Source organism: Lampetra fluviatilis, unplaced genomic scaffold (assembly GCF_964198595.1).
Source record: "Lampetra fluviatilis unplaced genomic scaffold, kcLamFluv1.1 SCAFFOLD_424, whole genome shotgun sequence".
NCBI classification, from domain to species: domain Eukaryota; kingdom Metazoa; phylum Chordata; class Hyperoartia; order Petromyzontiformes; family Petromyzontidae; genus Lampetra; species Lampetra fluviatilis.
In genome coordinates this window covers 45,239-62,553 of record NW_027621073.1, presented here as the reverse complement: position 1 = coordinate 62,553, position 17,315 = coordinate 45,239, and the positions used below count along the sequence as shown (strand labels likewise).

Here is a 17,315-nt window from a genome sequence, read left to right as displayed (position 1 = left end):
AAGAAGCTGACCAATAAAACACGCCGCAGACATCTTCCGGAAGAACCCTAACATTCTTTCATCTTCCGGAAGAACATGTGGTTAGTAATAAAACGGGCGGTAGACATCTTCCGGAAGATTCTCACGTCACTACACCTTCCGGAAGATGGAAAGGTTAGTAATAAAACGGGCGGTAGACATCTTCCGGAAGATCCTCACGTCACTAAATCTTCCGGAAGATGGAATGGTTAGCAATAAAACAGGTAGTAGACATCTTCCGGAAGATCCACACGTCACTAAATCTTCCGGAAGATGGAATGGTTAGCAATAAAACAGGTAGTAGACATCTTCCGGAAGATCATTACGTCACTACCTCTTCCGGAAGATGGAATGGTTAGTAATAAAACAGGCGGTAGACATCTTCCGGAAGACCGTTACGTCACTAAATCTTCCGGAAGATGGAATGGTTAGCAATAAAACAGGTAGTAGACATCTTCCGGAAGATCATTACGTCACTACCTCTTCCGGAAGATGGAATGGTTAGTAATAAAACAGGCGGTAGACATCTTCCGGAAGATTTTCACGTCACTACCTCTTCCGGAAGACGGAAGGGTTAGTAATAAAACAGGTGGTAGACATCTTCCGGAAGATCATGACGTCCGCTACCTCTTCCGGAAGATGGAATGGTTAGCAATAAAACGGGTAGTAGACATCTTCCGGAAGATCCTCACGTCACTAAATCTTCCGGAAGATGGAATGGTTAGCAATAAAACGGGTAGTAGACATCTTCCGGAAGATCCTCACGTCACTAAATCTTCCGGAAGATGGAATGGTTAGCAATAAAACGGTTAGTAGACATCTTCCGGAAGATCCTCACGTCATTACCTCTTCCGGAAGATGGAATGGTTAGTAACAAAACGGGCAGTAGACATCTTCCGGAAGATCATTACGTCACTACCTCTTCCGGAAGATGGAATGGTTAGTAATAAAACAGGTGGTAGACATCTTCCGGAAGATCATGACGTCCGCTACCTCTTCCGGAAGATGGAATTGTTCGTAACACAACGGGCGGTAGACATCTTCCGGAAGATTCTCACGTCACTACTTGTTCCGGAAGACACGATGTTTATCAATAAAACAGGCGGTAGATGTCTTCCAGAAGTCATTTTTGGTTCTTTCGTTAAAGTAACGGAAAGAGAAAATTAAAATCAAATAAAAAATAATAATAAAATGTTAAATTTGAATTAAAATAAAATATAAAAAAATTAATGTAATTTTATTTAAATTTTCTATCTCCGTGACTTTAACGGTACCAACAAAATCACGGAGAGTTTGCTACAATAAAACAAACGGTAGACATCTTCCGGAAGATTACTACCTCTTCCGGATGACGGGAGGGTTGCAACAATAAAACGGGCAGTAGACGTCTTCTGGAAGACAAGGAATACCGGAAGTTGCTACAATTAAACGGGCAGTAGACGTCTTGCGGAAGAACACTACCTCTTCCGGATGATGGGAGGGTTGCTACGATAAAACGGGCAGTAGACATCTTCCGGAAGAACACTACCTCTTCCGGATGACGGGAGGGTTGCTACAATAAAACGGGCAGTAGACATCTTCCGGAAGAACACTACCTCTTCCGGATGTTGGGAGGGTTGCTACAATAAAACCGGGCAGTAGACATCTTCCGGAAGATCTCTTCCTCTTCCGGAAGATGGGAGGGTTGCTACAATAAAACGGGCAGTAGACATCTTCCGGAAGAACTCTTCCTCTTCCGGATGACGGGAGGGTTGCTACAATAAAACGGGCAGTAGACATCTTCCGGAAGAACTCTTCCTCTTCAGGATGAAGGGAAGGTTGCTACAATAAAACGGGCAGTAGACATCTTCCGGAAGAACTCTTCCTCTTCAGGATGAAGGGAAGGTTGCTACAATAAAACGGGCAGTTGGCGTCTTCCGGAAGACGGGGAATACCGGAAGTTGCTACAATAAAACGAACGGTAGACATCTTCCGGAAGAACACTACCTCTTCCGGATGAAGGGAGGGTTGCTACAATAAAACGGGCAGTAGACATCTTCCGGAAGAACTCTTCCTCTTCAGGATGAAGGGAAGGTTGCTACAATAAAACGGGCAGTAGACATCTTCCGGAAGAACACTACCTCTTCCGGATGAAGGGAAGGTTGCTACAATAAAACAGGCAGTAGACATCTTCCGGAAGAACACTACCTCTTCCGGATGAAGGGAGGGTTGCTACAATAAAACGGGCAGTAGACATCTTCCGGAAGACGGGGAATACCGGAAGTTGCTACAATAAAACAAACGGTAGACATCTTCCGGAAGATTACTACCTCTTCCGGATGACGGGAGGGTTGCTACAATAAAACGGGCAGTAGACATCTTCCGGAAGACGGGGAATACAGGAAGTTGCTACAATAAAACAAACGGTAGACATCTTCCGGAAGAACTCTTCATCTTCCGGAAGATGGGAGGGTTGCTACAATAAAACAAACGGTAGACATCTTCCGGAAGAACACTACCTCTTCCGGATGATGGGAGGGTTGCTACAATAAAACGGGCAGTAGACGTCTTCCGGAAGATTCTCACGTCATTACATAACGATTACACACTACACTATACACTACTATACACTACACTATACACTACACTACACACTACACTACTATACACTATACACTACACTATACTATACATGATACACTACACACTACACTATACACTACACTATACTATACATGATACACTACACTATACACTACACTATACACTACTATACACTACACTATACACTACACTATACACTACACTACACACTACACTATACACTACACTACACACTACACTATACACTACTATACACTACACTATACACTACACTATACACTACACTATACACTACACTATACACTACACTATACACTACACTATACACTACTATACACTACACTATACACTACACTATACACTACACTATACTATACATGATACACTACACACTACTATACACTACACTATACACTACACTATACACTACACTATACACTACTATACACTACACTATACACTACACATTACACTATCCACTACACACTACACTACTATACACTATACACTACACTATACACTACACTACACACTACACTACTATACACTATACACTACACTATACTATACACTATACACTACACACTACACTATACACTACACTATACACTACACTACTACACTATACACTACACTATACACTACACTACACACGCGACACTACTACACTACACACTACACGACTACACTATACTACTACACTATACACTACACACTACACTACTATACACTATACACTACACACTACACTATACACTACACTACTACACTATACACTACACACTACACTATACACTACACTACTACACTATACACTACACTATACACTACTATACACTACACTATACACTACACATTACACTATCCACTACACACTACACTACTATACACTATACACTACACTACTACACTATACACTACACACTACACTACACACTACACTACTACACTATACACTACACTATACACTACACACTACACTACTACACTATACACTACACTACTACACTATACACTACACTACTACACTATACACTACACACTACACTATACACTATACACTACACTACTACACTATACACTATACACTACACTACTACACTATACACTACACTACTACACTATACACTACACACTACACTATACACTACACTACTACACTATACACTACACTATACACTACTATACACTACACTATACACTACACATTACACTATACACTACACACTACACTACTATACACTATACACTACACTACTACACTATACACTACACACTACACTATACACTACACACTACACTACACACTACACTACTACACTATACACTACACACTACACTATTATACACTATACACTACACTATACACTACACACTACACTATACACTACACTACTACACTACACTATACACTACACACTACACTACTATACACTATACACTACACTACTACACTATACACTACACACTACACTACTATACACTATACACTACACTACTACACTATACACTACACACTACACTATACACTACACACTACACTATACACTACACTACTACACTACACTATACACTACACACTACACTACTATACACTACACTATACACTATACACTACACTATACACTACACTACTACACTACACTATACACTACACACTACACTACTATACACTATACACTACACTACTACACTATACACTACACACTACACTACTATACACTATACACTACACTACTACACTATACACTACACACTACACTATACACTACACTACTACACTACACTATACACTACACACTACACTACTATACACTATACACTACACTACTACACTATACACTACACTACTACACTACACTATACACTACACACTACACTACTATACACTATACACTACACTACTACACTATACACTACACACTACACTATACACTACACACTACACTATACACTACGTGGTTCACTTTGTTGGAAGGGCGTGGTCTGAGCGTGTAGTGGGCGTGGTCTAAGTGTAAGTGGGCGTGGTCTCCTCTAGTGGGCGTGGCCTCAGTGTAAGTGGGCGTGTCTATATGAGTCATAGTTGTGGGCGTGTCTATGTGAGTCGTCGTTGTGGGTGTGGGCGTGGCCTCAGCGTAAGTGGGCGTGTCTATATAAGTCATCGTTGGGGCGTGGTCTAAGCATAAGTGGGCGTGTCCAGCAGGGGTTGGCTTGTGGGCGTGTCTATGCGAGTCATCGTTGTGGGCGTGGCCTCAGCATAAGTGGGCGTGTCTCGCTGGGGTAGGTTTGTGGGCGTGTCGGTGTGACTCGAATATGTGGGCGTGGCCTCAGCGTAGGTGGGCGTGTCTACGTGAGTCATCGTTTGGGGGCGTGTCTTCAGCATAAGTGGGCGTGTCTACGTGAGTCATCGTTTGGGGGCGTGGCCTCAGCGTAAGTGGGCGTGTCTACGTGAGTCATCGTTTGGGGGGCGTGTCCTCAGCATAAGTGGGCGTGTCTACGTGAGTCATCGTTTGGGGGCGTGGCCTCAGCGTAAGTGGCCGTGTCTACGTGAGTCATCGTTTGGGGGCGTGTCCTCAGCATAAGTGGGCGTGTCTACGTGAGTCATCGTTTGGGGGCGTGGCCTCAGCGTAAGTGGGCGTGTCTACGTGAGTCATCGTTTGGGGGGCGTGTCCTCTGCATAAGTGGGCGTGTCCAGCAGGGGTTAGCTTGTGGGCGTGGCCTCAGCCCCTACCGCGCGCCTTCCACCGATGTCGCGCTCGGCGCAGCAGCTCAAGTCGCAGCTGCTTCGCGCCATAGACCATGAGGCGAACGTGAGTAGACACACAACAACAACACAACAACAACAACAACACAACAACAACACAACAACAACAACCACGGGTCACACTCCATCTCATCGCCCGTGGTAGCTTCGCTCGCCGCTCAACTACGAGGTGGTGGTGGTGGTGGTGATGGGGGAGAGGGGGCGGGGCTTAGCTTAATCCCGGGATTCTCATTGGTCGGCGCGAGCACACGTGACGCTTAGCCCGGTCAGCCCCACGTGATGCCGCTCGCTACCAACCCCTCACCTCCAACCCCTCCACTCACCCCCCCCCTCACCCCCCCCAACCCCTCCCCTCAACCCCCCCTCACCCCCCCAACCCCTCCCCTCAACCCCCCCTCACCCCCCCAACCCCTCCCCTCAACCCCCCCTCACCCCCCCAACCCCTCCACTCACCCCCCCCCCTCACCCCCCCCAACCCCTCCCCTCAACTCCCCCTCACCCCCCCAACCCCTCCCCTCAACCCCCCCTCACCCCCCCAACCCCTCCCCTCAACCCCCCCTCACCCCCCCAACCCCTCCCCTCAACCCCCCCTCACCCCCCCCTCACCCCCCCAACCCCTCCCCTCAAACCGTCTCTAACCCCCCAACCCCTCCCCTCAACGGCCCCTCACCCCCCCAACCCCTCCCCTCAACCCCCCCAACCCCTCCCCTCAACCCCCCCTCACACCCAACCCCTCCCCTCAAACCGTCTCTAACCCCCCAACCCCTCCCCTCAACCCCCCCCTCACCCCCAACCCCTCCCCTCGACCCCCCCCTCACCCCCAACCCCTCCCCTCAAACCGTCTCTAACCCCCCAACCCCTCCCCTCAACCCCCCCCTCACCCCCCCAACCCCTCCCCTCGACCCCCCCCTCACACCCAACCCCTCCCCTCAAACCGTCTCTAACCCCCCAACCCCTCCCCTCAACCCCCCCCTCACCCCCCCAACCCCTCCCCTCAACCCCTCTCGAACCCCCCCTCACCCCCCCACCCCTCCCCTCACCCCCCCAACCCCTCCCCTCACCCCCTTAACCCCTCCCCTCACCCCCCCAACCCCTCCCCTCAACCCCCCCCTCACCCCCCCAACCCCTCCCCTCAACCCCTCTCGAACTCCCCCTCACCCCCCCACCCCTCCCCTCACCCCCCCAACCCCTCCCCTCACCCCCCCAACCCCTCCCCTCAACCCCCCCCTCACCCTCCCCAACCGTCCCCCCAAACTTCCTCTTGGAGGGGGGAGGGGTTCCGGTTGCCCCCCCATCCCTCCCATGCTTCCCTATGGAGGGGGGAGGGGTTCCGGTTTCTTCCCCCCACCGCCCCCCCCTCTAGTTGAGGCCTAAGTCAGGCTAAAGCCTGAACTAGGCCTCACACTTTACACATTTTAAATTAAACCCTTCAAAGTGTTAAACATTTCGTTGCTTCTTTGCGTTAACGATTAAAGACGCGTGTCTGATGTGTGCCGAGAGGGGGGAATTAAATAAAGATAAGGAGATGCATTTATTTTTAAATAAGAAATCGACGCATTTAACGTCGTTCCGTTAAGGGTCAATCCGTTAGCTGCTTTTCTTCTTGATTATGAATAAAATTGTTAATACTAACACACACACAGGCACAGACGCTATGTGTGTGTCTATTTGTGTGTGTGTGTCTATCTGTGTGTGTATGTATCTGTGAGTATCTGTGTGTGTCTGTGAGTCTATATGTGTGTGTCTGTGTGTGTCTATCTGTGTTGTGTCTGTGTATCTGTGTGTGTCTGTGTGTGTGTGTGTCTGTGTGTGTATCTGTGTTGTGTTGTGTCTGTGTGTCTATCTGTGTGTATCTGTGTGTATCTGTGTTGTGTGTGTGTATCTGTGTGTGTCTGTGTGTATATCTGTGTTGTGTCTGTGTGTCTATCTGTGTGTGTCTGTGTGTGTTTATCTGTGTGTGTATCTGTGTTACTATCTGTGTTGTGTCTGTGTTTTTATCTATCTGTGTGTGTGTCTATCTGTGTTGTGTGTGTGTCTGTGTGTGTCTATCTGTGTTGTGTGTGTGTCTGTGTTGTGTCTGTGTGTGTCTATCTGTGTTGTGTCTGTGTGTGTATCTGTGTGTGTCTGTGTGTGTATCTGTGTGTGTATCTGTGTGTGTCTGTGTGTCTATCTGTGTTGTGTCTGTGTGTCTATCTGTGTGTGTCTGTGTGTGTTTATCTGTGTGTGTATCTGTGTTACTATCTGTGTTGTGTCTGTGTTTTTATCTATCTGTGTGTGTGTCTATCTGTGTTGTGTGTGTGTCTGTGTTGTGTCTGTGTGTGTCTATCTGTGTTGTGTCTGTGTGTGTATCTGTGTGTGTCTGTGTGACTATCTGTGTTGTGTCTGTGTGTTTATCTATCTGTGTGTATCTATCTGTGTTGTGTGTGTGTCTGTATATATCTGTGTGTGTGTGTATATCTGTGTGTGTCTGTGTGTGTATCTGTGTGTGTCTGTGTGTATATCTGTGTTGTTTCTGTGTGTCTATCTGTATGTATCTATCTGTGTTGTGTGTGTGTGTCTGTGTTGTCTATCTGTGTTGTGTCTGTGTGTATATCTATCTGTGTGTATCTCAGAATCAGAATCAGAAACGGTTTTAATCGCCATGTAAGTTTGCACAGACAAGGAATTCACTATGGCGGGACGGTGCATACATTGAACAAGTAGGAATCTTAACTTATATAAAAGGTATACACTCTAACTATATAAGTTAAGATTCCTACTATCTGTGTGTGTCTATTTTTGCGTGACTGTGTTGTGTCTCTGTGTCTATCTGTGTTGTGTTGTGTCTGTGTGTATCTGTGTGTGTGTCTATCTGTGTGTGTCTGTGTGTCTTTCTATCTGTGTGTATCTATCTGTGTTGTGTCTGTGTGTATCTGTGTGTGTCTGTGTGTATCTATCTGTGTGTGTCTGTGTGTCTTTCTATCTGTGTGTATCTATCTATCTGTGTTGTGTTGTGTCTGTGTGTGTCTGTGTGTGTCTGTGTGTATCTATCTGTGTTGTGTTGTGTCTGTGTGTGTATCTGTGTGTGTCTGTGTGTCTATCTGTGTTTGTCTATTTGTGTTGTGTCTGTGTTTGTAATCTGTGTGTGTCTCTCTGTGTGTCTATCTGTATGTATCTCTGTGTGTATATCTGTGTGTATCTGTGTTGTGTCTGTGTTCTAGATTTGAAGCTTTCGTGACTGCAAGGCTTTACCGAAAAAAACCTAGTATTTGTGTCTGTGTGTTGATTTGTGTTGTGTCTGTGTGTCTATCTGTGTTGTGTCTGTGTGTCTTTCTATCTGTGTGTATCTATCTGTGTTGTGTGTCTATCTGTATGTCTCTCTGTGTGTGTCTGTGTGTCTATCTGTGTGTGTGTGTATCTGTGTTGTGTTTGTGTTTATTTGTATTATGTCTGTGTGTCTATCTGTATGTATCTATCTGTGTTGTGTCTGTGTGTCTTTCTATCTGTGTGTGTCTATTTGTGTTGTGTCTGTGTGTGACTGTGTTGTGTGTATCTGTGTGTGTCTGTGTGTGTATGTGTCTATGTAAGGACACACAGACAGACACAGAGACACACTATGTGTGTGTCTGTATGAGTGTGTGTGTTCAAGGACACGCAGACACACACACACAGACATGCTCTGTCTGTGTGTGTGTGTCTATGTGTGTGTGTCTGTGTGTGTGTCTGTGGGGAGCGGTGGGTGTAGTGGTTAGCGCGCTGCGCTATGAACCTGGCGACCCGGGTTCGATTCCCGCTCACGGCCAACACCAGTGACGATTATCTGAACCGGTCCCGGGCCTCCCCTAGGTCGATTCAGCCTTAAATGAGTACCTGGTGCGGTGTGTAAACATCGCCACTGGGGAGACAAAGGCGGCCGGGCGTGGTGCTGGCCACCCACCCCCTCGTGTGCTGTGCCGGCCTTCATAGGTGCTCGCTAACAGCACTTGCCCCTACAGTCTGTTAAGGCTATACGGGGATATTTTTGTGTCTGTGTGTGTGTGTCTGTGTGTGTATGTGTGTATGTGTCTATGTAAGGACACACAGACACACACAGACAGGCACAGAGACACACTATGTGTGTGTCTGTATAAGTGTGTGTGTTCAAGGACATTCAGACACACAGACATGCTCTGTGTGTGTGTGTGTCTGTGTGTAGACGTACATCTCTGCTTTATTGACCTGGTCAAGGCCTATGATACCATCAGTAGGCCTGGGCTCTGGGTTGTTTTTCGTGCTTTCGGAGTCCCTGACCCTCTGCTCACGATCATTAAGGACCTTCATGATGGTGAGCGGGCCCGGGTAAAACTACGTGGCCGGGAGTCAGAGCCATTCCCTGTACACCTTGGGGTGCGACAGGGATGTCCTCTGGCTCCCACATTATTTTACATCTATTTCGACCGCGTAGTTCGTGAAGCCTTCAATAGCTGTACCGGGGGAATTTCCATCTGGTACAGATATAATGGGAGGCTGATCGATGCCCAGGTGCGATCAAGGGATGGCTCCCTATTGGTCAACCACGTTATGTATGCCGATGATTTGGTAATAGCTGTTCATTCAGAGGAGGAGTTGGAGACGCTGCTGCTGAGACTGGAGCGTGCCACTAAGAGGTGGGGCCTTACCATCAGCCCCACCAAAACTAAGCACCTGCCTGGGTATTTTGTACCATCGGACACTCCACCCCCACAACTCCCAATCGGTGATGGGGCAGTAGTGGAGAGAGTGGAGAGTTTTCCATACCTGGGCAGTGTGCTCATGACCGGCTCCAGTTTAACAGCAGAAGTATCACTCCGAATCAGTCGAGCGGCATTATGTTTTCATCGGTTGCGTAACGCTGTGTGGAAGCTACCTGGTCTGTCGCTCCGCACGAAGCTTCAGGTCTTCTCGGCCACGGTCATTCCCTCCCTTCTCTACGCTTGCGAAACGTGGACCCCCCTAATTGAACATCTTTGCCGGTTAGAAACATTTAGGCTGGCCTGCCTACGATCCATCCTGGGTTTAACCTGCAGGCTGGATTGTGTGAGGAGCTCACAAATCTTTGAAAGATCTGGACAAAGTCCCATCAGTGAGCTCCTCCGGCAGGCAAGGCTGCGTTGGCTGGGTCATGTAGCCCGCATGCCCAGCCACCGCATGCCTAAACAGCTTTTGTTCGGCCGGATCGAGGGGGCTAAACGGGCGCGGCACGGGCTGGAGAAGAGATGGAGTGATGTGGTACAGGAGGACGTGGAGCTGAGTGGACTTGCCGATGACTGGTACCAGCGGTGTCAAGATCGGCCTCAGTGGAGGAGGCTCGTGAAGGACGCTACTGGGCAGTTGGAGGCAGTCGCCCTCCAACAACAACGGAGGGCGGAGGAGCGACGCTCACAACAACGAGCGGAGCGCCGGGTGGCTAAAGCACAGCAAGTTGGCACAGTAGGGGGCACAGGTGGTGCATCAGCCAGTCATCTCGGTCATCTCGGTCAGTCGACCCGTGGCACCTGCTGGGTCTGCCCCGTGACCTCCTGCCAGCGGGCGTTCGACACTTCACGTGGCCTCAGGGTGCACATGGCCTGGCACAAGCGTCGTGGTGACGTCACCGCCACTGAATGGCGGTTGTTGTTGTTGTGTGTGTCTGTGTGCGTAGATTGTTGACATGCGCTCTGTGCGTGAAGTCATCTCGTGTTTGGAGCGTGGACAGATCACGAAGGAAGCCTTGGAGGTATCAGATTCACACTCGCTTGCTCACTCACTCACCCACTCGCTCACTCACTCACACACTCACTCACCCACTCGCTCACTCGCTCACTCGCTCACTCACTCGCTCACTCGCTCACTCACCCACTCACTCGCTTACTCGCTCACTCGCCCACTCACTCACTCGCTCACTCACCCACTCACCCAATCACTCGCTCACTCACTCACTCACTCACTCACTCACTCGCTCGCTCACTCGCTCACTCACTCGCTCACTCGCTCACTCACCCACTCACTCACCCACTCACTCACTCACTCACTCGCTCGCTCACTCGCTCACTCACTCGCTCGCTCACTCACTCGCTCACTCGCTCACTCACCCACTCACTCGCTTACTCGCTCACTTCGCCCACTCACTCACTCGCTCACTCACCCACTCACCCAATCACTCGCTCACTCACTCACTCACTCACTCGCTCGCTCACTCACCCACTCACCCACTCACCCACTCACTCACACACTCACTCACCCACTCACTCACCCACTCACTCGCTCATCCACTCACTCACTCACCCACTCACTTGCTCACTCACACACTCACCCACTCACTCACTCACTCACTCACTCACTCACTCGCTCACCCACTCACCCACCCACTCACTCGCTCACTCGCTCACATCGCTCACTCGCTCACTCACTCACTCACTCACCCACTCACTCACCCACTCACTCACCCACTCACTCACCCACTCACCCACTCACTCACTCACCCACTCGCTCACTCGCTCACCCACTCACCCACTCACTCACCCACTCACTCGCTCACTCACTCGCTCACTCGCTCATCCACTCACTCACCCACTCACTCGCTCACTCACACACTCACCCACTCACTCACTCACTCACTCACTCACTCACTCGCTCACCCACTCACCCACCCACTCACTCACTCACTCACCCACTCACTCACTCATTAACTCGCTCACTCGCTCACTCGCTCGCTCGCTCACTCACTCACCCACTCACTCACTCACTCACTCACCCACTCACTCACTCACCCACTCACTCACCCACTCACTCACCCACTCACTCACTCACTCACTCACTCACCCACTCACTCACTCGCTCACCCACTCACCCACTCACCCACCCACTCACCCACCCACTCACCCACTCACCCATTCACTCACACACTCAACCACTCACTCAACCACTCACTCACCCATTCACTCACTCACCTACCCACTCATCCACTCACCCACTCACTCACCCACCCACTCACCCACCCACTCACCCACCCACTCACTCACTCACCCACTCACTCACTCACTCACCCACCCACCCACTCACCCACCCACTCACTCACTCACTCACTCACTCACTCACTCACTCACCCACTCACTCGCTTACTCGCTCACTCGCCCACTCACTCACTCGCTCACTCACTCACTCACTCACTCACTCACTCACTCACCCACTCACCCAATCACTCGCTCACTCACTCACTCACTCACTCACTCACTCGCTCACCCACTCACTCGCTTACTCGCTCACTCGCCCACTCACTCACTCGCTCACTCACTCACTCACTCACTCACTCACCACCCACTCACCCAATCACTCGCTCACTCACTCACTCACTCACTCACTCACTCGCTCGCTCACTCGCTCACTCACTCGCTCACTCGCTCACTCACCCACTCACTCGCTTACTCGCTCACTCACCCAATCACTCGCTCACTCACTCACTCACTCACTCACTCACTCACTCACTCACTCACTCGCTCGCTCACTCACCCACTCACCCACTCACCCACTCACTCACACACTCACTCACCCACTCACTCACCCACTCACTCGCTCATCCACTCACTCACTCACCCACTCACTTGCTCACTCACACACTCACCCACTCACTCACTCACTCACTCACTCACTCGCTCACCCACTCACCCACCCACTCACTCGCTCACTCGCTCACTCGCTCACTCGCTCACTCACTCACTCACTCACTCACCCACTCACTCACCCACTCACTCACCCACTCACTCACCCACTCACCCACTCACTCACCCACTCGCTCACTCGCTCACCCACTCACCCACTCACTCACCCACTCACTCGCTCACTCACTCGCTCACTCGCTCATCCACTCACTCACCCACTCACTCGCTCACTCACACACTCACCCACTCACTCACTCACTCACTCACTCGCTCACCCACTCACCCACCCACTCACTCACTCACCCACTTACTCACTCATTAACTCGCTCACTCGCTCACATCGCTCGCTCGCTCACTCACTCACCCCACTCACTCACTCACTCACTCACCCACTCACTCACTCACTCACCCACTCACTCACTCACTCACCCACTCACTCACTCACCCACTCACTCACCCACTCACTCACCCACTCACTCACTCACTCACCCACTCACTCACTCGCTCACCCACTCACCCACTCACCCACCCACTCACCCACCCACTCACCCACTCACCCACTCACTCACACACTCAACCACTCACTCAACCACTCACTCACCCATTCACTCACCTACCCACTCATCCACTCACCCACTCACTCACCCACCCACTCACCCACCCACCCACCCACTCACCCACCCACTCACTCACCCACTCACTCACTCACTCACTCACTCACTCACCCACCCACCCACTCACCCACCCACCCACCCACTCACCCACCCACTCACTCACCCACTCACTCACTCACTCACCCACTCACTCACCCACTCACTCGCTCACTCACCCACTCACTCACCCACTCACTCACTCGCTCACTCACTCACCCAATCACTCACCCAATCACTCACTCACCCACTCACTCACTCACCCACTCACTCGCTCACTCACCCACTCACTCACTCCACTCACCCACCCACTCACCCACTCACTCACTCACTCAACCACCCACTCACCCACTCACCCAGTCACCCACTCACTCACTCACTCACCCACTCACTCGCTCACTCACCCACCCACTCACCCACCCACCCACTCACCCACTCACCCACCCACTCACCCACTCACCCACCCACTCATCCACTCACTCACTCACTCACCCACCCACTCACCCACCCACTCACCCACCCACCCACCCACTCACCCACCCAACCACCCACTCACCCACTCACTCACTCACTCACCCACCCAATCACTCACTCACCCACTCACTCACTCACCCACCCACTCACTCACTCACCCACTCACCCACCCAACCACCCACTCACCCACCCACTCACTCACTCACTCACTCACCCACCCAACCACCCACTCACCCACTCACTCACTCACTCACTCACCCACCCACCCACTCACCCACCCACCCACTCACCCACTCACTCACTCACCCACCCACCCACCCACTCACGCACTCACCCACCCACCCACTCACCCACCCACTCACCCACTCACCCACCCACTCATCCACTCACTCACTCACCCACCCACTCATCCACCCACTCACCCACCCACCCACCCACTCATCCACTCACTCACTCACCCACCCACTCATCCACCCACTCACCCACCCACCCACCCACCCACTCACCCACCCACCCACCCACTCATCCACTCACCCACCCACTCACTCACCCACTCACCCACCCACTCATCCACTCACTCACCCACTCATCCACTCACCCACTCAACCACCCACTCACTCACTCTCACCCACCCACCCACCCACCCACCCACTCACCCACCCACCCACCCACTCACCCACTCACTCACTCACACACTCACTCATCCACTCAACCACCCACTAACCCACTCACCCACTCACTCACCCACTCACTCACTCACCCACCCACCCACTCACGCACTCACCCACCCACTCACTCACTCACCCACTCAACTGCCCCACTCACTCACCCACTCACTCACCCACTCACCCACTCACCCACTCACTCACCCACTCACTCACCCACTCACTCACCCACTCACTCACCCACTCACTCACTCACCCACTCAACCGCCCCACTCAACCGCCCCACTCACTCACCCACTCACCCACTCACCCACCCACCCACTCACTCACCCACCCACTCACCCACCCACTCACCCACCCACCCACCCACTCACTCACTCACCCACTCATCCACTCAGCCACCCACCCACTCACTCACCCACCCACTCACTCACTCACCCACTCACCCACCCACTCATCCACTCACTCACCCACTCATCCACTCACCCACTCAACCACCCACTCACTCACTCTCACCCACCCACTCAGCCACCCACCCACTCACCCACCCACTCACTCACTCACCCACTCAACTGCCCCACTCACTCACCCACTCACTCACCCACTCACCCACTCACTCACCCACTCACTCACCCACTCACCCACCCACTCACTCACTCACCCACTCAACTGCCCCACTCACTCACCCACTCACTCACCCACTCAACCGCCCCACTCACTCACCCACTCACCCACTCACCCACCCACTCACTCACCCACCCACTCACCCACCCACTCACCCACTCACCCACTCACTCACCCACTCACCCACCCACCCACTCACCCACTCACTCACCCACCCACTCACCCCACCCACCCACTCACTCACCCCACCCACCCACTCACTCACCCACCCACCCACCCACTCACTCACCCGCCCACCCACCCACCCACCACACTCACAATCCTCAATCAATTACAATCACCGGATTCACAATCCTCAATTTATTAACCGCGGTCACATGACCTCCCTCCCCCTCCCCCCTCGCCCCTCCCCCTCGCCCCTCCCCCCTCGCCCCTCCCCCCTCGCCCCTCCCCCCTAGGAGACGCGTCTGGGCAAGTTCATTAATGACGTCCGCAAGCGAACCTCCGACGATGACCTGGCCAGACGCGCCAAGAGGCTCCTGAGAGGCTGGCAAAGGCTCATCACACCCCCTTCCTCAGCCACCGGTGAGCACTTGGACTCACCCACCAGCCCAATAACACACACACTGCTTGGACTAATCCACTGTGTCTCTACGGAGAGGGGTGTGGATGGGTGGAATGTTCCATTGCGCTCTGGGTACACGTTGTAGACTGGTCCATGTAACCCCCCCACTCATCTACACACAATGGACTAATCCACTGTGTCTCTACGGAGAGGGGGTGGACGGGTGGAATGTTCCATTGCGCTCTGTGTGTACACGGTGTAGACTGGTCCATGTAACCCCCCCACACATTTAGAACACAATGGACTAATCCACTACACACGGTGTAGACTGGTCCATGTAACCCCCCCACACATCTACACACAATGGACTAATCCACTGTGTCTCTACGGAGAGGGGGGTGGTGGGTGGAATGTTCCATTGCGCTCTGTGTGTACACGGTGTAGACTGGTCCATGTAACCCCCCCACACATCTACACACATTGGACTAATCCACTGCACCTTGAATTCCTATTGGACGACTCACTCCCCCCCCCCCCTCCACCCCCCCCTCCCCCCAGCAGCCAATGGGGCTCCGGGAGACGCGCTGACGTCAGAGCGGGGGTCATGTGACCAGAAACGCAAGGCCGAGGCTCCTCCCACCGACTCCACGCCGCCCCCTGCCAAGATGGCGCGGCTCGCGGCGGGGGTGGAGCTTCGGGCCCAGGGGGCGGAGCTTCGGACCCAGGGGGCGGAGCTTCGGACCCAGGGGGCGGAGCTTCGGCCAGCGATGGGGGCGGAGCTTCGGCCAGCGAGGGGGGCGGAGCTTCGACCAGCGAGGGGGGCGGAGCTTCGACCAACGAGGGGGGCAGAGCTGCGACCAGCAAGAGGGGCGGAGCTTCGACCAGCGATGGGGGCGGAGCCTCGGCCCCAGGGGGCGGAGCTTCGGCCAGCGAGGGGGGCGGAGCTTCGACCCCAGGGGGCGGATCTTCGGCCAGCGAGGGGGGCGGAGCTTCGACCCCAGGGGGCGGATCTTCGGCCAGCGAGGGGGGCGGAGCTTCGGCCGGAAGGGGAGGAGTCTCGACCGGAAGGGGCGGTCCTTTGCCCGGAGGGGGCGGAGCTTCGGCCGCAGGGTCCGGAGCCTCCTCTCAAGGGGGCGGAGCCACCTCTCAAGGGGGAGGAGCCTCCTCTCAAGGGGGCGGAGCCTCCTCTCAAGGGGGCGGAGCCATGCCCAAACAAGGACTCGGGGGCGGAGCCAACACCGAAGAGGGCGGAGCCTTGTGTCGCGAAGGAGGCGGAGCCAAGGAGGGAGGCGGACCTTTGTGTCGCGAAGAGGGCAGAGCCAAGGAGGGAGGCGGAGC

General features: G+C 52.7%; 1 protein-coding gene across 1 annotated transcript in view; it reads left to right on the top strand.

Annotated features, from left to right (window-relative positions):
* Positions 1–5,217: 5,217 nt before the first annotated feature.
* The window catches only part of MED26 (mediator complex subunit 26), a 20,717-nt gene continuing 8,619 nt past the window's right edge, over positions 5,218–17,315 (top strand). Inside the window, exons 1-4 of the mRNA XM_078885167.1 lie at positions 5,218–5,411; positions 11,004–11,078; positions 15,871–15,997; positions 16,536–17,313. Coding sequence (XP_078741293.1) covers positions 5,349–5,411; positions 11,004–11,078; positions 15,871–15,997; positions 16,536–17,313 — 1,043 coding nt within the window. The 5' untranslated portion in view covers positions 5,218–5,348. The remainder of the gene's footprint in view (positions 5,412–11,003; positions 11,079–15,870; positions 15,998–16,535; positions 17,314–17,315) is intronic.